Source organism: Pithys albifrons, chromosome 4, assembly GCF_047495875.1.
Source record: "Pithys albifrons albifrons isolate INPA30051 chromosome 4, PitAlb_v1, whole genome shotgun sequence".
NCBI classification, from domain to species: Eukaryota; Metazoa; Chordata; class Aves; order Passeriformes; family Thamnophilidae; genus Pithys; species Pithys albifrons.
Window position 1 is genome coordinate 53,142,186 of NC_092461.1, and position 25,299 is coordinate 53,167,484.

Consider the following 25,299-nt stretch of genomic DNA (forward strand, 5'->3'; position numbering starts at 1 on the left):
AATACCTTGTGATTTCTCTCCCTGTGGCTAGTTTAAAGTTTACATAGGTCATTTTCTGATGGATACCTTTTAGCGTGCTCTGATCCCGAGCAGTTGGACACTGAAGCCAGAAGCTCTGTTTAACTGCATTCTCCATGTCCAGATCAATAGTCATTCTGTTGTAAAGCAACAAGCATGACCGTGCACAAAGGGTTGAGTCCTTTTTAATTAGGTGCTCCCATGATGGTTATTTTCCTGACATACAAAAAAGGAAAATTAACCTATGCATAGTTCGCCTCCAAGCACTCTTTAAGAGTTTAATTTAATTTGTCAGTGATACAGAAAGAGGACTAATTTCTTAGTAGATATTTATCTGGAGGGGAGAAGGTGGTAAATAGTTACCAAGGCCTGTGAAGTGCAGGTGTTCATTAAGTGCACCCTGACATAAATATCTTCCTTTTTTCTTTCATCTCTTGTGTTTGTTTGCTCTCTTCTGTTTTATTCAGGAGCAGCCAAGTGTTACCCAGCAGGAGTATCTACCTGTGGTCACTGGGACAGATATGTCATAAATGTTCCTGGAAGCTCATTAAAATAAATCTAACTCCCGAGCAACTTTTGTTTGCTTTTGAACATTCTATAGCCAACATTTTCTTACATCAAAATACGACTTTTTTTCTTTTACATGGACTTGTCTTCACTTCAAAAAGAACTACTTGTGCTCTTTTTAGGAAGTGTGTCTTAGAATTTCATCTATAATTACAAGACCATTCTTCCTTAACAGGCTACAATTAGAGCCTTAAAAGAAACTTCAGAAACCTTGAAACTTTGCTCTGCAGTTTGCACTACTAACTTACTGGTTATTCAAAAGTTGGCCAGATAAACCCCCCAGTTTACTGTTTCACATTTTTCTCAGTCTGGCTGTCTGGTTGTGTTTTTCTGGTATAAATTTTTTTCACTTATACTTCTTAAATTATTGGGAAACATTACATTTGAGAATTACATATGAATTTGGAACACACAGAAACTCCTGATTTTATTGCCTTTCTCTTAGTTATAACTCTAATTCCTGTATTTCTGTGCAATTTCAAGTGTATCTTATGATTCCTGATAGGTGCATGAAGCTTTACCAAAAAGAATTCAACTTGTTTAAAATCTAAGATACTATATAGGAAAAAAGTTTTTTCCTGTTTTATGGGGATTGTTGTCATGCACAATGCAGTAATGAAATCCAAATAGTTCAAACAGAAAATTCGAAGTGTTTCTTTGCCATATTCAAGATTGTACAAAGGTGTTATTAAGGGATTGAATGTCATTAATTTAAAAGCTTTTGGGCACTTAGATGAGAGTACTGAGGATATTGTTTAAATGTATATAGTTGTATCTATATTTCACTAGAAAATAGTGCTGAAGAGAAGAATAGAAGCAGTAGGCATTAACACTCAATTGTTAAAATCTCTGAGAGAAATTTCTCAAGGTAGCTCTCAAAGGTAAGCGAAGAGGACTACAAAATCAAGAGAGTATCAGCAGTTAAGGTCTGGGCACGATGAACTTAAATCAAACACAGCTTGGAGATAGGATTCCACAAGGCCTGAAGACCCAATGTGGTCTCCTGGTGGACATTGCCCTTCCAGCTGGAGAATCCTTGGCAATCATGTCAAGTGTAAGTCAACTACTAATACAGGTGTATTGTCCAAAATGTTTCTGTACTTAAGCCATCACATAGCATGCAACATGTAGAGCATACCTGCCAGTATGACATTGCTCCTTTCTTCCTATAGTAGGAAACTTCCCTAGTCATGCGTAATTGATAATGAAAACTTTGGTCAGCAGATATTAGAAGAGAATATTTATACTTTAGATATTCAAATAGTTAATATTCAGCATATGCTATATTTCAGTGGGGAATAACAGCCTGTTGTGTTTGGGGATGAATGCATAAACCATTCAGGAGCAGTTTGAAAATAATTAAGGAAATAAAATGCCTAGTGTATATAAAGTGGACTTTTAATTATAATAGAAATTATTCAGAAATAATTTGTGAGATAACTTACTTCTCAAGTATGTTTTGGCAGGGTTTCAAATAATGTATCAGATAGTGATCACATATTCTCTGACAGGATTACAACTAACCCAATACATTATACAGGCCCAGCTACTGCAGCTCCGCTCCCATTCAAATTTAATGGTATCCTGGGAAGGGTTCAATCTGCATTCAGGTACTTTTGTGTGAAGATTTTCTGATACTGCATCAGAGGTGGAGAACTATACTGTTTTCTCTGAACCATAAAATCCTGATGAAAGCATGTTGATAGGATGATTTCCTCTGGGAATGTGAGAAGCACTTACTCCCCTTTGCAGGAAGGTGGTGGCCGCACAGTATAGTATCTGGTCTGTTAAGTCCAGATTTTATCTGGATCAAGAATGAGTATTTATTTACATTAAATTAGCCAAATAATTAACTACATTGTTTAAACTTCATGAGTTTATGCTGGTTTTGTCCCTTGGTAGGACAAAGAACATGGCATTAGGGCTGTCCAAAAGTTTGTCAGAACTTTTTCATTAATTTGGACTCAGTGCAGGAAGCCCAAGCTTGCCATGTCTGTTCATTTACTGTTAATATTGTAGTAATAATTACAAAGAAGATAGGAGAAATTCAGAAGATGTCACCTTAGATTAAAAGCTGCTGTTTTAGGTATTTTCTCAGGAAGATAGAGGTGAAAAGGAAGATGCCTTGGATTTGTCATGTGAACCACCATTTACATGGCTGTGAGAAGGCTGTGTACCATGGCTGGTTGTATATCGTTGCTGCATACCCACCACCTGGAATGCTAATTATTAGAGGATCACAGAACAGCTGAGGTTGGAAGGTGTCTCTGAAGATTGTCTAGTCCACCCCTCCCCCACCTCCAATTTTGAGAATATTCCTACAGAACAAGGAGTGAGTCCTACTTGACTTTTTGCTTTTGAACCCTCTAAACCTGTGATACCCTTGACAATATGACCTTTGCACATAATATTACATTGAAAATAATTATAATAAAATCTCCCTCTTGAAATACATACAACTTTTTTGAATTTTCGGTCTGGCTTGAAAACTAGTGTAATATTTGCAGTTTCTGTGAACTGCCCTTTTATTCAATTGTGAATCTCAGGTGGTATACAAAGCCAAGTATATAGCCCACAGTTTGCATTAAGTAGCATTTGATTAGGTGGTAATAACATTAATTGGCACCAGAATCAGTTGGCTGTAGGTGATCTGAAGCAATAATGCACTAGAGCTTCTAACATTCTGTTTTAAGTCAAAATGCTCCCTCAGCCTGGGGAAAGATGCAGGTGTTTGGGATAAAAAAGTGTTTTGTAAATGAAGAACACTGTGATTCCACTTCATGACTCTTCTGCTGTTGCTTAATATAAAATGATTACTCTATTGCCACTTTTCTTCTGTGTTTTAAAAATATTAGCAAATTAAACAGAAAATCCTAAAAATAAAATCTGACCCAAGTATTTTTTTGAGAAAAAATATCAAAGCAAAGAAAAAGGATATTGAAAAACTGCAAAATCATTTAAAAACATCCCCAATTCAAAACAGTGTATCTATTACTAAAAGATTGAATAATTCTTGATTATCTTGCTTGCCTTTGTAACAACAAACCCCTCAAAACACTGGCCATCTCTGAAAGACTATTTCAGCATTGTGGATTAGGGTCTTCATGGAGACAGAATATATGCAGTTGGCAAAACAAGTGTCTTAGTGAATGGTAATTGTTCCCCAATTCCCACAAATCCTTTCACAAACTATAGGCCTTGTTCTTTTTTTTTTTTTGCTGTTCTTTCTTACATTTCATTAACAGCTGAGCCATTACTGGATTATACTTTATATACTTAGGAGTGAGGCTTTAGTAAAACTGGTATTCAGCAAAGCCAACTGAGGGAGTCTGAGTGCTCTGGTAATTTTGCACCCTTGGGAAAAGGCGAAAACATGAGCAAAAAATGATGAAAGCCTTTAAAATTTGTGTACACTATACATGGTCATGTAGAATACAGGCATAAAATTAAATATGACATCGTTGTGAAATTACAGGTGTGTATTTCATGTCTTATTGCTTTCTTGAAATCTATCTTTCCTGTGTTTTTCAAGGCCCAGAACCATGGCTGGAAGAAATGCTCTGTTATCAGTGCAAGTGCAACAACAGAGCCAGAGCAACCCTGGCAAGACTAGGGAGGTTTTCTACAACTAGAGGCCACAGCATTTAGTTCCTGTGCCAAGAGCCTGTGTCTGGCTTCAGGCAAACATGGCATGGGCTGGTCAGGCAGTAAATCGAGGGATATGACTGTGGTGCCTTCAACAGGCTCGTGTGGTCTGCAGTTCATGTTGTACCAGTAAACAATGCTCCTAGTATGAGGTGGAGGCGAGTTGTATGATCTGCAGCATTAAACACGTTCCTCTTTTTTTCAAACATATGCACTGTATTTCTCTGTGATCTAAATTATTCATGTGGATTATTCTGAGCAAGGTTTTGGTGTTCTCGGTTGTACCCAAGAAGAAAATTGGTTTTCTTTTATTTTCAAATAACAGGGAAGAACAAGCATAATGAAGACACATAGAGTGGATAAAGCAGTGCACAGAATAAAGCGGCATTTAGATATGTAGATCAGTGTTTCTTAAGTTAAACTATTGGAACATTGTGGGGTTCAATGGGCAAATCATTTGTATAAAACACAGAAGAGAAATGTCTAGCATAAACACAACAAAGATCTTATCCTTTTCTTTATGCAGTTTACATAGCCTGTGATTCCTAAACAAGAAGGGTTTTGTCAAACAGGAAACAATGCACATTGCTGCAGGCACAAAAAAGGAGAGCTGCATTTGGAAAGTATTACAATCATAATGGGAGTAGATTGAGAAAGCAGATAATTAATGGTTAGGATACAGGATCTTCCCTTCCCATTGGGATTCATTCTCACTCTGTTGGTGTAACTTATAGCCCTGAGGAACACTCTTTTTAGTTTCAAGACTCTCTTTTGTAATCTCTAGGTCTTTCAGTGTTTTATTGCATTGGTCACAAAGGTTCAAGGAAGTCACCCCAGAAGATATTCTCTCCAAGGGATTAAACTGACTCAGAGGAACAAAGTAATTTGGAAGTTTCTTCAGAAGCCTTCTTTCACCTTTAAACTACAAAAAGTCTTCTCTTCCACTCCTCCAAGACCATTTCTAAAGTGCTTTGCTCTTCTGATTTGTATCATTCTTCTTCCAGGAAGATCAGAAAAGAGTATATAATGTAAATTGACTTCACAGTTAGATCTAAACAATAGAAATTATGTATTAAAAATATATCTGCTTGGAAAATTACTCTGAATTATGAAATCAGTTATTTCTCTTATTAATGATTGATATAGCATTGCTTTTTTCAATTACATTAAATAATATAATTTTTTCTTATGAAGTACCTTTTGTTATAAAAAATAAAAGTTTTGATAAAGAAAACCAATCTACAGGGAATGATGCTTCAACTATTTTTTAAAGTCATTCCAGTAGAATAGTGTAGATTAGAGGGTTAGTGTGAGATTTAGTCCTGAAACACTTTGAATAGTTGTTGAATGTAGTTATTCACGCAGACTTAAGAAAGCAACACAAATGTTGCAAGCAGAGAAATCATTCTTCAATTCTGCATTTTTGACTGGTCAATTATGTAAACAATTAATAGGAAGCATAAGTTACTTATTCTTTAGATTATCCAATACAAATTATTGTTCACTTAGTGTCTGACCTGTAAATAGAAATCTTCCAATTTGTGTGCTAAGCACATATATAAGAACAAGAGAGAACTTGTAAGTGGAACAGAGCATCACCTTGAAGTGCTTCAAAGTTATTCAGAGTCATCAAAACAGTAACTGAAATTATCATCAAAGCAGTGAGCATCATAGCCTCCGTATAGCAAGATGTAAATAACTAGTGGAGAACCATCTGTAAGGCATTAGAAGCAAGTGTATTCTGGGTATTTATCCATTAATGCACATATATATTACTGTGTTCAATGTGTTGGGATATACCATACTGTACATACTGATAAAATGAAGGAAAACTATTTTTAAAGCCTTTTTAGTTTGGTTTTTTGGGGGATTTTGTTTGTTGTGTTTTTTTTCTGTGTGTACTCAGACATTTCTGCCTTTCCCTCCCTTAATAATAATATTAAATGTAGCCTTCATTGATTTATATTTATGTAAGAGTAACTAAGTCTTTCAGGTAGGCCAGTTGGTATGGTCTACTTATATGGGTAAAAAAAGCTTTTATCTATTCAACCCCTTGTGGTGTAACACACATGCATACTCTCCATTTAATTAATATATTTCAGTGTAGAGAAAAAAAATTGGGTAACTCTTATAATTGCTGAAGTTGCTGGGAAAAAAAAAAGATATATATATTCATGAAGTGGGTCCTGTACTTTGATGTTTTGCATAACATAATCCTTGGAAAACCACCAAAAGACAGCCCTGCTTTTTTAATGGGAAAATAAAAATTATTATTTATTTTATAGTAAAATTATATATGCAGACCTATTTAAGATTGAATCATGTTTAATTCATAACTAATTCTATTTATTTTGCAGAAGATTTTGTACAGTTCGACATTGCCGAAAAAGTTGCATTTCTACAGACTCAACCTTAGGACTTGCAGTGTGGTAAGGCTGAATAGTGTTGAAATACATGGGTAATATCTTAATATGCATAACATTTGTGTTTTATGAATAGCAGATAGATAGAGTTTCACCAAGTCCTCAGATAGTGGTTTTCTTTAGCAATACTAACAGATTAAAAAAAAAACAACAAACAACCAAACAAAAACCCCCGAAGTATTATTTTAAAATTTTGCATTTCAGATTTCTTTAACCTAAACCCTGTGTGGTATCTTTTATGAAAAGGAAGAAAAAGTAACAGGTATTTAGGAGAAAGGAGCCCCTGTTCCAGTATTTCTGTGGTTGAAGGTGAGGAAAGAAGACAGAGAGACAGGAAGAGAAACAGGTGTAAGTATCATTATGTCATATATGGGGAAATGACAGGGAAGATAAATTGGCTAGCACAAAGTTATTCAGGGAAACTTCAACATAACCACAAAGCAGGTTGTGTGTCTGTTCTCAAGTCTTATTACAGGTTCTTAACCACAAGGCTGGTTTTCCTTTTTCAATTGCAAATTAATAATAGCATTCTGAAATTATAATTTCACTCAGCTTTGTTTCCTGTTGTGCTGGATGGTGGTTTTCAGTGTAGCTGGTATCTTACCTCTTATTTTTCATTAATTGGTTGGCATTTGATTAGCCACCAGCCTCCTGAACAACAGGGGATTTTGTATTTGAGCAAGCTGCGGTGAGAATTGAGTCCAATATAAGTCATTTGAGTGCAGCTGAGCTGGAGATTCAAGGTGTTAAGTACTTACTGAAGACTGTTCTTATAAATCAGGTCAGTCTGTGTATATACAACTGCACAATTTGAATTAATACACTTTTGCATGTTCTGTATTTTAATAGAGCTAAACAAAGGAGGTATAGTAAGGAACTGAGAAACTCAGTGAAAACCTAAGCTGCCTTAATGCCAGTGGGATGAAAATATCAACATATTTGCCTACAGTGTAATGAGACTATTTTTTTTTAAATCTGCACGTTTGTCTACCCTGAATGTGAAAATGAAGAAGTGAGGTAATGTGGAACACTTGGTTTGTTGCTGTGCTTTTGCTTCTGTTTAGCAGCTATCATCTTGCTTGTCTCCCTCAGCCAAAACTGACTTTAGGACAGCTTATAAGAAAAGAAGTTCTACAAATGCATGCCCAGTTCCCTAAGGAAAGATTTTTTAAAGGCTTTTTTTTTCTTACTGTATTTTAATATATATGTAATAGAGCAAAGTACTCCAATTCATTTCTGGCCATTGTTGAAAAGGGCTTCTTACAGTCTGTCTCTTTTTATGTCTTGTACCCTCTGCAGCAGCCTTTTACCACCTAAAATTTACCACTTGGCAGAGGAACACAGATCCTGGTAAATGCAAAACACAGTTTGCAATGTATTGGAATCAGGATACTTTAGCACAAAAGCTTTCTGTTTTTCTAGCATTATAGGAATGAGAAAGGTCTATAAATTTGTAAAGCAAGTCATTAGTTTATTTGTCATGTGCTCTGTCCTTGTCATGCAAATTTAGAACCTGACTTACAGGCTGAAAATGTTATCAATTGAGGTAGAATATTATGTAATGCCTGAAGTAACTGCTTACACTGAGTTATTCAGAAACACATATTTATTAAAGAAAAACAAATTTAGCTCAAGTTTTTTGTGTAAATTTAAAAAGGGTAACAAACTGGGAACTAATCATTCAGAGCCTGTAAACATGATTTATGACTAGAAAAGGGAAGGGAATCTCAAAAAAAAAAAGATGAGGGGCAAGAGGTAAACATTGTACTGTGCAGATTGATTGTGCTTTATTCTGCAACAAAGTTGTCCAAATGTGGTAGCTCAATAATAAATAGGGAGCAGGAGGGTACAAGCAATAAAATTACGTGAATGCATAGAGTCCTCTGTATTTTAGTTAAGTGGGTGGTGTAATGTGGTACTAGAAATCTGTTACCTATATACCCTGTCTTAGCACACATTGCTTCGTTATACTGCTGTGGTGAATGTTTCTCATTTTCAAGAACATAAGAAGGTATATTACTGTGGGGAAAAAGACTTACTCATTAAAATGAAAGTTACCAGCATGCCATTCTTGATATATACATATACACACACACATGCATATGTAGGTATATAAGGCATAAAATGATTAAAATGTTCCTGAAGACATGCATGCAATTTCATTTTTATAATATTCATTTCATCTATTGTGGAGAAATGCTGTTTAATTTGAACAAGACTGTGAATTTTGCAAAATGAAGTGGTAATAGCATTTTACTTAAACTTATGGCATCTCTGGTCATATTGTATAGTTCAGGAATGGTTTCTTCATAATTAAAGTGTCAAAAAACACATTTGAATCAAGAATGATGAAATTCATTCAGGATGATTTGCTAAAGAATAATAACTTAAACTCTCTCCCTTTAAACAGAATTGTTTAAGGCTCTCTCATCAGTTGTCCAGAGTTCTCCTATTTCCTTTTCTTTGTTACTCTTGGAAATGAACTTTTCCCTTACAGTACTTCCTTTATTTCCACATGCTCTACATATTACATACATTTTACAGCTCAGTTATTGGAGGCTGTTGTACCAATGATTTACATGGACATTGGTAAATATTTTTTAAAACTTCCCTGAGTAAATAAGAAAATGCAAAACCTTACACCTCTGGTACCAAGGGTATAATCAGTAAAAGTCCAAATTTTTGCAGAAATGTGGAGGCTTCAAGGAATCTAAGGTGATAAATGTGAATTTATCAGCATGTTGGACTTGACTCCACAATACTTGGCTTATTAGTTCACTGCTGAGCACAGGATGGTACCCCTGGCCTTGATTCAGCAGTCTTTAAATAAATGGATAAGTGCTCTGCTGAATTGGGGCCAGTCAAGTGCAGTGTCAGTATAGGGCATTTTGGGTGAAAGAAAATGTTGACCACAGGGGCTTGATTTCTTCTTCCCTGTAAGGGAACAAATCTGAAATAAATCAGGAGAATTATGTGTATGCAGAAACATACAAAAAGGGATTGCAAGAAGGAAGCTGGACTGAAAGGTCTTAACTAAAAGTGACTTTAAGTTGTGTGTGTAGAACAGCAGTGCTGGTTCTGTGAGATGGAAAAGATAGGCTTGATCTTCAGTATTATTTTTTTAATTACTCACTGGGGTTGTATATAATAAGGGTGGGATTTGCTGCACCTTAATGGCTATCTGAAAACTGTCTAGTCTGAGCTTCTCTGTACGGAAAGAGACAGACTCTCTCTAGGAGCTGATTTATCCCATCCTAAGGTACTTGTGGTTAATTAGCTCCAGAGATGCTGTTATGTGAAGGGAAACTAGTTGACTCTATTCAGACAGAAGCTAGGTGAGATGAAGAAGATGCTACCTGACTAAACAGAGAAAAATAAAAGCTTATTACACAGGTGTCTGTCTTGTCTCTTGTCCAGCAGAACTGAGACATGAAGCAAAGGGAAGAAATTATGTTTACAATTTAACTCTGTGCCTTTGTGAGGCAGGTGTCTGAATGCAAGCCAAATAGCCAGCCCTTAGATCCAGCTTAATTTCTGGAGAATGCTGTAGATAAAGCTCCCAGTGTTCCTCACATTGACCTAGTTTTCAGTGTTATCTAGTGACTCGGTGTTAATGTGACCCAGTGTTTCTTTGCTGTTTGCTGTCTGGTGCATTTACCTTTTTGTTTACCTTTGGTGTCTATGCTCACCATGCACTAATCCTGCAAAGAGCTAAGTCCCACCTGGGAGGTATGGCCTGTTCTCTTTTTTCATGTAGCAGGAGTCAGGCTGCCCCATTTCTCCCAAGATTCGACTGGATAACAGACAAGTAACCATAAACAGCATTGTAGCTGGTTTTAGGATTGTACCCCAGCAAAGGTCATGCATAATGGTGCAGTGAAAATAAAGCATTTTGAGTCATTTATTCCTTTAAAAGTGTTTGTATCATCCATGCAGCTGCAAAGCCATAATGATTTCATTACAAGTCACATCTGTGCTGAATTAAAACAGGAGCCTTTTCCAGCCAAGGAGTATTTGTCAGGTTGAAAGTTTTTCTCTTAGCTCCTGAAGTTTTTTTCCAAAAACCAAGGACTAAGACAGAGAGCAGACCTTGTCACGAGCTGGTACCAAGGTTTGAGTACATTCCTGCTGTGTTATTCACCGTCTGGCTCCAATTTGGAGGTACATCTCCCTTGTGTTCACTTTATTAACCTCCATATGACTGGCTCTTTTGTTTAATATGGAAGTGAAAAAATAGACTCTGCATCCAAGAAAAGTAGTCTGAAAACACCTTCATCCAGATTTCTGCTCCTTGTGGCACATTAACCACTTGTGTGGAAAATTTGGTGGATAAAATATCTTTTAAAAGATGTTTTTTGAGTGTAGGCATTTTTAGTTTTATGTGAAAAGATTTACGGAATCACAAAATCTTAGCCCACTTATCTCCCCTGTCTGGGCCCATTTACCGCTTTCTGTCAAAACTGGCTTCAAAGATAGGAATGTACCAAATCAATGAAAATTTACTAAGATAGAAGAGGATAGCCAAAACTAATACCTCAGCTGGGAGTGCGTCTGGAGCATGACCCCAGCAGCTGTGTGGCTGGACCAGTAAAGGAACAGATGTGTATTCCTCAATAAACTTCTGGATGCCTGTTTCACAAAATGCCACCACACAAGCTGTTACTTATTTGTCCATCCAATGGGTAGAAGAACCACTAATATGTAGAGGAATAACTTGAAGGAGGAACTGGAGCTATTGTGGGAAGATCTGTGCTGGATTAGAGTATGTGGGTTCCTGGCTTGGCTAGCTCTGCTGCTCACAGGCCAGCTGACTTAGAATAGGGGTGGAAAGCTTCAACATTTGTCTTCCCTTCAGTGCGACCACTTCAGTTAGAAAAAGACAAGAAGTAGCTGTCTGTGCAACAACCATAAACAGAAAGCCTACTGAACTTGAGTTTCTGAAGCACTGCAAATTATCTTTATTGGTTTAGTGACTTTTAGGTTTTTTTAACTTTTTTAAATGTGAGAGCAGCAAAGCTTTGAGAAGTAACTAGGAAGAAAAAGGTAGGCATGTCCTTACTGACACAAGTGATAGCAAATAGTGCAGTGGACAAGAAGGGTAAGCTACATTTTATGCAACTGTGCTGCCCAGGAATCTCTGGTATTATCCTGGGTTCCTTATGCATGACTGAAAAGAAAAAGTTCCTGCCCTCAAGGATCTTAATCTACATTTTCTTGGTAAAATAAACAGACTTCCACAACTAGCTAGGTTTTTAATGCCTAACATACGTAATATATTTGTATAAATCAACTATATATCTATCTACATGTGTATACATAAAAAATCTGAGTGCATCTTCAGTCCTTTAAAAAAGACCAAGAAGTGATTAGATTTTATTTTAGAAACAATAGCATTTCAACTATTTTTCCCCTTTCTTACTCTGCCACCCCACATCGCTGATGTCAATGTCTTTCCCAGTAACAGAATTACTCGCTCTGATTTTTTCCAGTAAGGACTGTCATCTCAGAGGGAAAGCTGTACCAAGGTTTCCTCCAGGTTTTTGGCTGAGCTGCTACACAAGGGAAATATTTTGTTTGAAGAAGATATTTGGATGTATTACAAACAGTGCGAGTAGCTTCCCTCTCTGCAGAGAAGAATGGAGAAACCACCTCCAATTCTTTTTTCATGAGAAGTGGCAGAGTTTCAGGATGTGTTTAACAATGCTATGCTGGATCTCATATCCTGGGGAAAAGTTCTGTCTCTGTGGAAGCTCACATCAATGCTCCTGCCAGCTCCTGTGAAGCCAAGCAGAGGCAGGACTCCTGGAAGCATGGAGGAGCTCATTTCTTCCTCTGTACTCTGGAGAAAGGTTTGTGGGGGGTTCCTTCTGGACCCTGCCTCATGCCAGCTGTCTGAGTTCATACAGAGACAGCTCTACCTCTCTATTGTGTAATAGATAACTTGTTTGCACTGTATATTTAAAAAAAATAATAAATTTAAGAAAAATACTCCTGAAAGTAACCTTTGATCTAGGTATTCCCTCAAGGTTAATTGCTTAGTCTTCTCCTTGTGCAATTATTTAAAAGAAGAAGAGGATGAATGTAAATGTGAGGGAAAGTATTTTTCTAAGGAAAACCAAGGGAACTGGAAAAAAAATAAAGGTTGTTAAAAAAGCAATTCTGAAACAGTCCAACCTGATTTTGCAATGCTGCAATTTCCCTCACTCTGTAAGGTTTCATTGCCCTGCATCTCAGGAGTGGAGAAGCAGGTGGACAGGCTTTGTCTTGGTTTCTTCCAATAGGTATTCTTGGAGACGTGGTGCAAATCGATATTGAAGCATCCTTTGATATTTCTGCATTCCAGTAATTGAGAGTTTCTGAATTTAACTGTCAGGTGCAAACATTAAAGAGGATGAAAGGATTTCATTATTGCCAAGTTGCAATATTCTGCAGAACCCCCTGTCTCTGGAGGCTGACTGGGCTCTTGTTCCTCATTCCTCACAAATGAAAGGAGAGAGGGTTTCAATGGACTTCCCCACTACATGAATTTTGCAAGCTGAGAACAGGCATCTAGAAAATTAAAGGGAAATAACATAAGTTAAACACTCTGACATCAGTAAAAACTCATAGCAGTGGAAATTTGTATGCTGCAAAGCTGTTAATTCAGTGTTTGTCTTGTTACTGTCTATTGGCTCATTTTCAATATATTTAGCCTTTAGAGTCTCTGGACCCTGGAAGAGGGAATGTCTTGTTTAACAATAAAGTAATTTTGTTTATGGGCATTTTTACCTTGTGCCTCTTATGATACAGGAGGGTGAAGTGATGGGGCAGGGGCTTTGCTATAATGATTTCTTCACTGAATAGGAAATGCAGATGGTCTCCTGGAGCTATCCATCATTATTCATTGTCTTGATTTATTAGCCATTGGAAATAGATGCAAGGTGGATGCAGGTGTCTGATGCAATATTGCCTGAAGACCTGTGAGAAATGTCTTCCTCCCTGGAAATCTTACCATGAGGAAAGCACTTGGTGAAAAGCTCCATAGGGCTTTCCTTGTGAGTGTTCACAAAATAACATATTTCTCTACTTGCACCCCTGGAAGGGAGAGGTCTGAGAACCTATAGCACATGCACAGGGGAGTATTTATGTGTTTGCAAGACCCCAAATTCAGTGCCTAAAGTGAATGTAAGAGGTACTGGCAGGCACAGGCCATCAGTGCCCAGGACACAGGCAGTGTTTTGGTTAGCTAGCCAGGAAGTCAAGTAGAAAGGGGAACTTGTGATCTGGTATCCCAACTTTTTTTTTTGGTAGAAGATGTTGGTTCAGGTGTCCTTCATCTGTTAGGTCACTGACTTCTAGGTGGAACTTGATATGTCTGAGACCATTGTATGTCAGTTAAAACTGGCTTAAAATGGTCAGGTTGATTCTTGACAGCAAAGGTGGACAGGTATTCTGGGATGGTACGTTTAGGTGCTTGGGCAGGGTTTGTGGGATTGCTATTTTGAACAACAGCATCTAGACTTATCTAGTTGATACCTTTGAGGTTTAAATTTGACTACAAAAGCACTTGCTTTTCAAAATTGCATGTGTTTTCCATGCATCTCCAAGTACAGGCACAGATCCCTCTCAGAAATGCAATGTTGCATCCACTTGCTTTGTAGTTCTCCTTAGCTGTTATCTTCTAAGAATGTCCCTCACTGTTTGTGTGTATGTCAGACAGCTGCATTGCATGATCAGAATTTGAATTTCTAGACAGAGAAAGCTGATGTTCTCTGTACTTTTCCCTGTCTATAGAATGTACTTTACCACTGGGTTTCTCATAAGAATGTTTTTGACCCCCATTTAGTTTTCCTTGCAATTAATTTTTATTTCAAATTAATGCATGACAAACCAGTAGCCTTCTTAGAAAAAAAGAAAAAAGAGAAACAGAAAATAGGCAAACAAACAAGAAAGTAACTGCAATAATAATAATAAAAAACCTTGTTCTTACTAGGGTGCAATCTCAATCCAATCCACATTGACTGTAGCTGTGGCAAATTGCTGCCTGAAAATGACTGCCCTATTCATCTGTTAATATTGTTAGAAAGAAAGCTACAACTGTACCTATCAGTATAACTAAATTAGAGCAGGTTCACATAAGGCAGGCACACATAAAAATGTACTTATGAAACAGATGTATCCCTCAACAGGAAAATGACAGCAATTCTGATAAAATGCTTTTATTATTTACTTTCAACAAGTATCTATAGCTACAGCTTGACTATTGTTGAATCATTTCAATAATCTCGTTATAGGCCTGGCAATAAAAGGAAAAGCACTTCAGTGCAGTGAAATGGCCTAGCTTCTGACATCTTCAGTGGCATGTCAGTGATGCGGTGATTTTTTTTAGCTACCAAAACAAAGAGCAGCATTGTTTATCCAGGTGATGAACTGCTTCGAAGCAGAGCACACCCCTTGTGTGGAAGGAGGCAGCTGCCACAGGGTGGGCCCTGCTGGTGGGGAGGGACGGGTGGGTGGGCGTAGGGATGAATGGCTGGTTGGATGGATGGATGGATGGATGGACGGACGGACAGATGGACGGATGGGTGGATGGATGCATGGATGGGTGGGTCAATGGCTACAGTACAAGGGAAGCTTCAGTTCTGCAGGATGCAAGGGTTGTCCTCGTGTCTTGGAGGTCAACACATGTGGTAGTTTTAGCTGGGCCTCAAATTAGCAGGCTCAGAGAATCTACGTAGATTAGGAGAGACAGGTATCACCTGACTAAGTAACCAAAGAAATATTTCATGCCAGATGATGCAAACCTGAGATATGAATACAGGAGTGGGAGATGTTCACTCCATTCCATCACGGACGAAGTAGAGGCAAGATATGCAGTTTCTGTCTTGCTGTCTGGGTCCTGCTGCTGCCGCTACTTGTATTTTGTTTGAGTTTCAGGGAAGTAGAAACATTTTGCTGTTACTCTTTCAGTTCTTTACTGGGTGTCTTTTAGGGTGCTTATGGATCTAGAGAGATAGAATCTGGTTTTGGTGCGAGGTAGAAAATTGTTGTTGTACCTAACTTGTGTAAGTGTGTGTTATATTGTAGTTTTTCTTTTAATTTTTTCTTTTCTATATGAACATATATAGTTAGTTTAAGTTTAAAGGAGTTTCTAGGTTTTTTCCCTTCTCCCTTTTCCCGGCTGGAAGGAGGGAGGTTGACTCTGTATTGGGCAGTTGGCATTTTGCCAGCTCAACCCGAGACAACACAGCAGTGTAAAGGATTACATTTGGAAATTAAATAATATTTTTTTCTTAAATTGAGCAAGTGCCTGCCTGATATCTGAATACTTCTGCTTCTTATATGCCATAAAGTTTACAGTCCACTTACAGGTTCCTCTTAAACTACTGTTCAGAGCATGTCTTATTTCAAATCTAAAGTTTTTTGGAGATGGATTTTATGCATTTTGAGAATGGATGCAAAAGGAGATAGATAGTTAACATTTTTGCAATCAGAATCTTTCCAAGTTTTCATAGATTTCAGAAGAACTGTGAGATGATATCTAAGTATATGCTCAGAGCATGGCAGTTGGCCAATATAGAAGTATCTTTTGCTATGTATAGGAACAGAGAAAAATAGACTCAGTGGCTTGAATATAGTCACGTAGGTTGTTTGTGGCAAAGAATATCTTTAGAATATTAAATTTTAATCTGCTACAAAATAACATTGATTCAACTTCAAATCTGTGGAATAGTTTATTTCCATTTGTTCCCAAACTTGCAGAAAATTTCACAGCTGAGCAGAGAACGAAGCTCAGAGCATTTCAGAACAGGAGCTGAAAATGTCAAAAAATGTTAAATAGTGGGCAGTATCTATGAGAAGTGATATGAAACGCAAAACCTAATGCCACAAAGCTATACTGTTTCTTCTACTAATTCTGGTAATTGCTCCAGATGAGTATAAAAACATTCTTTATCATAATACTTTAAATTAAAATCTCTGGTGATGAAAGAGTTAAGACTTCTGCAGCAGCATGACAGCTTGTATACTGTGTATATTATTCTAGGTAGTAAAACCTTTATTTTAAATTTTCTGAATGTTCAGTGTAAGAACATACTGTAACTGAAGTCTTAAGCTTTTTAATCATCAATTTATTTTGAGGATCTTGCAGTGAAATTTGTTATATGACTTTGGTTTTCATAATTGTTTAAATTAATATTTTCTCTATTATATTCATATCCTTATTTTTAATAACAATTTCTTTTTACAGTTTGTTTTAGTATGTATTGGTTGAGAGACAAATAAATGTATTTGTAAAATATTTGTTTATAATTCATAAGTTTTTGAAACTTTTTCCCCTTACTGTGAGACACACTGTGATTAGATACCACCCAAAGGAAAATAATTATTCTGAAAATTAGAAATAAATCCCATACTTCTTTTTATTTTCATTTCAGACAATGGGAAATGAAAAAGTGCTCCATATGTCAAAAATGTACAATTTTAATCTCTCTTATTCTAAGAAGCAAGATAAATTGTTGAAATTTGAACTGTTGTCTTTGTGAGGACCACATACTCGGATAGTTTGAGCAGAAGTTATCACAAACATCTCAGGCAGTTGCCTAAGCTCTTCCTGTGCATGCATAATGAGTCTCTGCCAAAATATGTCAGGCAACAAATGAAAGTGCTTCTCCTTTGGGAGCTCCTATTGCCTTGTTGCCTTGCTCAGCCTGAGAGCCCCAAAGGAGTGGTTTGAATGGGTAGATTATAAATATCTCCACAGAACAGACATAACACCTACAGTGAAAAGGTAGTGATGGAAGGAGGGGGATGGCAATTGGGGATTTTTGGGGGAAAGGTGTGGGTTTTTTCCATAGGGAGTTTCCTGTTAGCAGGTGTCCTACTCGTCCTGATTCAGATTAACTAAGGTTTCCATCTAGATCTCTTTTTCTAAAGCACATTTAAACTTCATCATCAATTTTACCTGACTCGTAGTTCAAAATGCTTTCAACACTGTAAAGATGTTTTCCTTTAGTGACATGAAAATTGATTTCTGGTCAAACCAAATATTATGAAATGCCCATTCAAAGCTCCTAAATAGAGAAGGCAATATTGTATCAATGAAGGCTGGCAAAGGTGGGGAGAAAAAGGTTTATTCATTCTGCTACAACAGCTATGTAAACAAAAACAAAACAGTCTTTCAGGGAGAACATGAAGAACTGGCAAGGAACAAAAGTGTAACGGAGAAGATTTCTAGGCCACCCAACTGCCTAATTGCTGGCAGCATCTCTGGATTTTTTCAGCATGCCTCTCTCACATAGTCCTTTGGAAAACAAAATGTCATATATTGCAAATAGTTACAAATCTAAAGCATTTGGAAGACTTCAGCTTTTACCTACAGTGGGGTTTTTAAGAGTCTTGTACTGCACACTGAGCTAAATAGAGTAACCTATCTTTTCATGACATAATAAAATTTAATGAGGAGTGAACTGCAAGTCTAGTTTCATTTTCCAACTTGTTCCAGAGGGTACTGGTGGCATTATTTTCAGTTTTCTAGGGACAATAATGAAACCTGGATTCTGTACAGCCTTGAACTTGCAGTGTCTATACTGTGCTGCTGCCATACCCATCCCCATGAGTATTGGGATCCTATCAGCAATGTCTGATATCTGATCCTTTAACAGTATTATTATGACTTGATGGGATGGAACTAGGCTATTTTTGAGCTCTTCTAGCAAACTCTATTAAGATGAAATACCAGAATTAAAAAACAAAGCAATGAAAAAAATACCCTTCAAACCTGCAGGGACAATAAATAGGTTTTAGTCAGTTGCCTGAACCTGTGGCCTCTTTATAGCTAGAAAAAGACCTTTGGTTGTTCTAATATTGCATTTCTAATCATAAACATCTGTATAAAATAATACAGATGTATGTAATTATAAAAGTATTTAAGGCTTATTTAAGTTTTTGTTTTGTTTTGAATTTTTGCAGTCTTTCTGTGTTTAGAAAAGCATGTTGAAAGTACATTTCTTTATTAGGAAAAATCATTTCTTTCCAGATCTAAACAAAAAAGCATTACTCATTTTTTTCTTTAATTACTGCTCTCCCATGATGCACTGTGGATGCTGTTAATACTTTTTCTATGTATTAAACTTTGTTATCACAGTATTACTGGGGGAGTAATTGCAATCCATTTAGCACAAGCAAAAAAAAAATTAGGTGAGTTACTGCTGTCTCCAGTGACTAGTGTTAATTAACTCTGGCTTCATCTGCACTATAAAAATGAGAGCTTTTTAAATGGTTGTGAAATAATCTTGTGGCTCAACTATATTTATAAAATGTATTTCCATTTTTAATCCAAGAAGCTATCTGGCAGTTTGAACATTTTACAGATCATGCCAGTTAAGAAAAAATTGTATTAGTCAGGTATGTTACATGTAATTCTGTTTACAAGAAAATATCAGTATCTTGTTCCATGGACACAGGAAGATCAAATGACTGTAGTTTGCTTAGGGGGTTTAGTTTGTCTTCTTTTAGTTGTATCTTTAAGCCTGTCCCAGAAAGCAACCTTTGCTCCAGATGGGCTTTTCCACTGAACCTCACTGCAATCCTAATGCTGTCACTAACAGAATGTGCCTCCTCTACCTCCTCTGCCTCTGCCTCTTTCATCCTCATCCATTCCTGCACACAGAGGTCAGTGAAGCTTTGGCATCCATGTAAGTTAGATTCCTGAGAGGATTTGCATATTTCTGTATTTTGGATTAGAAAGGTGTTTCTGGCATTACCTGTTTGCCCAAGTATGCTTCTTGCCTCCTTCCAAACATCTGACCATCACATCAATAGCTACATAAATCAGCCTTAACAATGTTTAATCCTAACTCTAATGGTATATTATTTTTTCCCGTGTTCATTGGCAGATAAGACCACATTTACTGGTGCTTATAAAAGCATATGTAAATCTTTTTTAGATGTCTAGTTTTTGTTCATAGCATCTGTAGGTCAGAGTTTGCAAAATGGTTGTCATCTAGTCCCCAGTGCAATTTAGTTCAGTATAGGAAAAAAAATCTCATGTAATGAAGGAAAAAAGAAAGCAGTCAAGTTGATGTGAAATGTCCTGCCACAGGGTGTATCCTGCTAGTGAACTGATTTGTATATAATTTTTAGCTAGAAGGCACAAAACCAAACCCCTAGCAGTGGACCATCTGTGGTGAACATCCCAATATACTGACAGGCTAAGCTCTGGCAGATTCCAACATCCCCAGAGTATCAGAGAGATTTTAGGGCACAAGCTAAGTCCAGCAGGGGGAAAGTTTGGTACTTTGCCTGATGATACTGTCATGTTTTCCTCTGCCTGATTGCCTAAACACATTATTCACCCAAGGTCATGGCATGGTAATCAGTGTATGTTTCAGAGAACTCATTGTCTCAGGTGACTAAAAATGTCATTTCACTCTGCCTGAACATATTGATTAGTTATTCTCCTCAACTACAATTACAAGTAGTACTGATGGTTGCCAGATAAATATATCCTAAAGTAGCCTAAGCCTTTAGCTTATTAATTCAAGACCCGACCCAGGTTAGATGTGCTAGATACAATGTAGTTGCCTGGATGTCCCATATGTATATTCAATTAGATCAAATGTGTGTCAATGGATGGTGACATACATCATATCAGTGAGCTACACTGCAATGTGTGTTGCTCATTCCTTTGTGATTCTGTAGTGATACCTTTTAGAGATTTTAAACGTTTAGAACACAAGGGAGAAAAAAGCTTGCTTGCAATAAGTACTGTTGATTTGCTAATTGCTACTCATTGTACTAAATTTTTGGTGTTTATGGATAACTTGCGTAGAGTGGGTAGCTGTGTTCTGTCTCTTTCAAAAACAAAAGCCAGAAAATATTACACTGTTGCCCTGCAGTACTTGTGTTATCTTGGGTTGCTTATGACATTGCCACATGTAATACAGCATAATGGCAACAGAAAGCAAAAAAGCAGTCTGACCTGTGAGAGTGTTAATGTAAATAGATAATAAAGCTTTCTGTTCCATACCATGATAATAGCATAGTAATGGAAGCAGATCTTTATGTGATAGCAGTTTTAGTTTATTTACTGGGATTTATATAAGGTATTCTTCATGATTCTCTCCTCCTGCACAAATAATTGCATACAAATTCCTCATGCCAATGTATCAGAGCCACTATCTACTGCAAAGTCTTTTTCACTTGTCTAAGCCATTTAGCCACTGAACAAGATAAAGCTTTTTTGACTCAAAAACTTATTGTGATGCCAAAACTTTTGGGATTCTGGCTTTTGGACCCTTTTATAGTCAGTCAAGGTGATAACTTCATTCGGGCTCTTTGCATGGGAAGTACTGTTTTTCATGTGAAAACTACTGATGGGGGTCCTAGAAGTTGCATGCCTTGTGGTGGACTTGCTGCAGCAGTATGACACCAGGAAAGAGATATTTTCCTTGGGTACTCAAGTTTGGGCCAATGTGAGAATAATTTTAGCCACTGCCCAACCAGCAACACAGTCACCCAGTCAGCAAACATTTGTTGCAGCATCAGCTTTATCCTGAAGGCTCCATGGATGACAAATACATGCTGAGAGGCAGATGCACTTTTTTCCTGAAGGATGTTGAGAACTGACCTGATTCTCTGGACTCAGACATGCAGGAGCAATACCACAAGTCCTCCTTCCTGACTTCTGGCAGCTCTGCATCTGTCGCCTCTCTCTGCTATCAGTGACATGCAGACTGATTCCTCTAAGTTTCGCATGGCGTGAAAGAACCTCAGTTAGACTTCAAGGTTACCTTTGAGAGTTCAGAACTGCAATGTGGACAACTTTGCTGAAGGCTATAGGGCATAGTATAGATGGAGTTCTGTGTTGAGGGAGCTGTAAGATTGAAACTATATATTGGAGTAGAAACCATCTAAGTTTGCCATCAGCTGAAGTCAGAGGGGCTTGACAGCATGTTAAATCTCCACAGGGAGTAAAAAAGTTGAAATAATTTGAATTGGGAGCCTGCCTCCTCCCTAACCAGTTACAATCTTAAGTAGTTTAAAGCTCAGTAGAGCAATATGAATGCTTTGCATTGGCCTTCAAAACAAACTCACGTGCAACCTGAGAAGCTCTGCTATGAGTAAATTCCCTGACTGTTGCAGCAAATGATTGTATGGGTATTCTGGTCCCAGAATGTGAGCTTCAGGTGTAAGAGTCCTTCCCATACCCAGACCACCAAAAAATTTATGAGTGCTAAAATCATTGAGACAAGGAGAAAAACTGTACAACCCACTCCCACTTCCATTCAAAAATTATTTTTCCCCTGAACATCCTTTTCTCCTTTGCTCATTTTGACCACTGGACTAAAATCCATTATTTGATAATATGATTTGATAAAATTCTGTTTAACAGCAAAGAGAAAGTTATCATATCAGCTGCCTTATGCGTAGGACTTCAGGGGTGCTATGATACTGGGAACTGGCTTATTTGTGTCTGTTGCAGATGGACCATATCTTTACAGAAACAATTTATATGTTAGACTGAGATGAGAAAACGATGCTTTAAGATGTCTTCTTGATTCATACATAAGTAATCCAAAAAAATAAGCTTATTCAGGATCATAGTACAAAAAGGGAGGAAAAGACAGTGATAGTTATTGATAAAGATACTCAGGATCCAAAGCTCTTGGAAATGTTTGTCTGGGCCTTGGTAGTGCCCTGGAACTCTCTCAGGAGCTCTGAACCTCATAGGCAACTCTGTTCTCATGTACTGCAAAGGAGAAAACTGCATAGTTTCACGAAGAGTTGTAAAAACAGTTTTGCTCCATCACTCTGAGTCTTCAGATACATAGTTTAATAAAAAAAATGCAGATAGCAAAAGAAATTAGAAAGAATTGTCCCTTAAAAGCTTTAAAAAGGTAATATATATATATTTTTTCAGCCCCCATAAGCAGTCCATATATTATACATGTTAATATGTATCTTTGAGTGGTATTAAAAATAGAATTCTGATCATATGACAAACCAGTTGCTATAGTAACTACATTTTTGCTGTAGAACAGCAAAGTAATAATGTGTAAAATGTGTAAATTACCAGTGTGCAAGAGCAACTGATGTGTCTTCACTCTGCTATTCTGCTTTAAAATGAATATTTCTATAAATATCTCATTCATGTATTCTCATGACACTCCTGTTGCTGGCTCCATCTCTTCTATTGGCCACCCTTGTCAAACTTAAGTAAGACGTGACATTTTAGCCAAAAGAAAAAGAAGCAGGAGAAACATAGATAATGGGCGTGATCCAAAGGAATAACACTTATACTGATTTCAATAGACTTTACCTTGGGCCTTATGCAAACAAAGGTGATTTATGAGGGATAGAGGAGTTCACTCATTTTTTTGTGCTTGTTACCACATTCTCCTGCTGAAATATAAAGGGATGTTGCACTTGACATTGGGGAGAGGTAAGATCGAGCACTAACATGTTGGGGATTCCCATAGTAGGCTGAGAATATCTTAGTGAATGTGGAACCAATTTTTGAGAGCTCATCTTTCTTCACTTTAGATTCCAAGCTTCTAGATTTACAAGCATGTCAGATGTTGTTTTGCCATTTAAATTTCTTAAGATAGATAAATGTTAGTAAAATTTAAGAGCAGGTGAAACACTTGGATTGAAGTTCTCTCTTAGCTGAAGTCAATAGCAAAACTCTCATGGACAGTATTTCACCTTTTCTGTTTAGTGTCACAGTGAAGAGGACAGTGACCTACTGCCCTGCAAGAGATTGTAACCCCCTATAGTGCAACAGAGATATTTATTTTGGACTCCAGAGAGAGTAAGAGTGTTTGTAGCAGTGCTGGCTACAGATCAGATGTATTCCCATCCAGGGGGAATTGCACAGTTAACCAGTAAATCTTTTGGATCATTGGCTTTAATTATACTAGGTGACTGTGATACTTTATTTTATTGGACTTTCTAGTTTTGCTGTAGTCCACATTTTAAATAAAGTTGGTTGAACCTGAAGTCATTCTAATTTTAAGGTTTCAAGGTACGGTGTTTTTCTTGTTGCAGCCACAGAGTAGATATAATTTTAATCTGCCTTGTAAAAGCACCTGCCTAAATGGAACAGATAGTTATTTACTAACACTCCAGGAGGGACTCCAGATTGAAGGAGGTCAGCTGTGTCTCAGCTCATGGGTAGCCCACTACTAAAACATGCTTCCAGATTTACTGTGTCAGAGCTTCATGATACAGCCTACCCCGTTTCGTAAAACAAGGCAAAGGCTTTTTTTCAAATGAGGCAAACCCCATTTTTAAAGCAAATACATGTTCAAAAATAGAAAGTGTTAATTTAAAATCAGAATTCATTTTTTTATCTTGAGTCATCAGCAGAACCTTCTACCTTTCCCTTGGAACATTTGACAAGTGGAGCTACTGCTGTCTTAAATTCTACTGTAAAATTATATTATGGGACTCCAACCAAGAATGCTTGTATTGTAGCCTTTTGTATAAAATAGTGCTCTGAAACCTATATATCAAAACAACAACAGACTTATATTTGTGAAATATTGTTTTTAACAGATTTATGTGACACCAAACTAACATTTTTCCTGTTTGTCATGTCATTGCAGCAGTATCAGCTCTATCATTTAGTGTCAGGTTTTTGTATCTATACCAACAAATTGTGAAACAAGAATTTTGCCAGAGATTCCTTTTCTTTGGAGTAGAAAATTTCAACTTTTGACATATATCAGAAATTGTTAGTTGGAAATGGTTATGCTGGTACCTAAAACTCTGTTCTTGCTCTTATGGACTTTGTGCTCATATGAACTCTTCCAGTGCACTGTAGAGGTAGCATCTGAGTTGGCCCAGGCTCCAGAAGAAGTGTAGGACTCTGTTCTATACGTGATAATATCCTGTAAAGCTTAATTTACTCCTATGTTAATCTTGCTTGGGTATTTCTATGCTGTCCTACAATATATTCTTGCATTTTTATCTGTAGCATGATGGAGGCAAATGTGGTGACAGAGAATCCAGCCCAAATAAAAGAGTGACAGTGTGAGGTGTCTGACTATAGTACTTAAAATATGCTGCAGTGGCATTTCCAAACAGAAAACCACTGAATCATTTTCTTTAAAAATGCCTCTGGGTAAAGGGTTTGTGTTCAAACATTCATCTGGAATGCTTTTTCATTGAAACTTGAGATCTCTAGATGGAGATCCAAGAAAAGCCTTCTTTTTCTCTTGTTTTTATTCAAACAATCATAAAAGAGATTGACCTTAAGGAATTACTTTATGAGAGGTAATTCAAAGAAAATACACATCAACTATTAAGAAATAAACGTTTTATTAATTATTTGTAGTAGAAAATTGTTAGGAAAGGTAAATTCTGCAAAAGGGTGACCAGGTTTATTACTGTTCTCACATTATTATAATTTCCTCAAAGATTTCTTTTCCACTAACAATAAAAGATTCAGTAATACATTTATTTGCCTTTTTTAAGCAGCATGGTAAAGAGTATTCTGGTATATGTCTTTCTACACTTCCTTGGTATTGAAGTTATAGCTCCTATTAAAGAGTTGCCTTTAACTTGATGAGTCATCTTGTGGAGACAGAATTGAGTCATTTAAACCCATTGTCCTTCCAGCAGTATGAGTGTTACTGAGGGTTAGGAAATAAGTCTCATAATT

The 25,299-nt window shown here is 37.0% G+C and overlaps 1 protein-coding gene across 3 annotated transcripts in view; it reads left to right on the plus strand.

The window, feature by feature from the left end:
- Nucleotides 1–25,299, plus strand: part of TRIQK (triple QxxK/R motif containing) — a 124,057-nt gene that overhangs the window by 92,657 nt on the left and 6,101 nt on the right. Inside the window, exons 4-6 of one of the 3 annotated variants that reach the window (XR_011697723.1) lie at nt 6,588–7,001; nt 7,503–7,670; nt 12,143–12,840. Coding sequence is in view for 2 of the 3 variants with exons in the window: in XM_071554190.1 (XP_071410291.1) it covers nt 6,588–6,692 (105 nt within the window). In the remaining variant the exon portion in view is untranslated. Of the gene's footprint in view, nt 1–6,587; nt 7,132–7,502; nt 7,671–12,142; nt 12,841–25,299 lie in introns of those variants that run through there. The other 2 variants (XM_071554191.1, XM_071554190.1) reach the window with 2 other exon arrangements.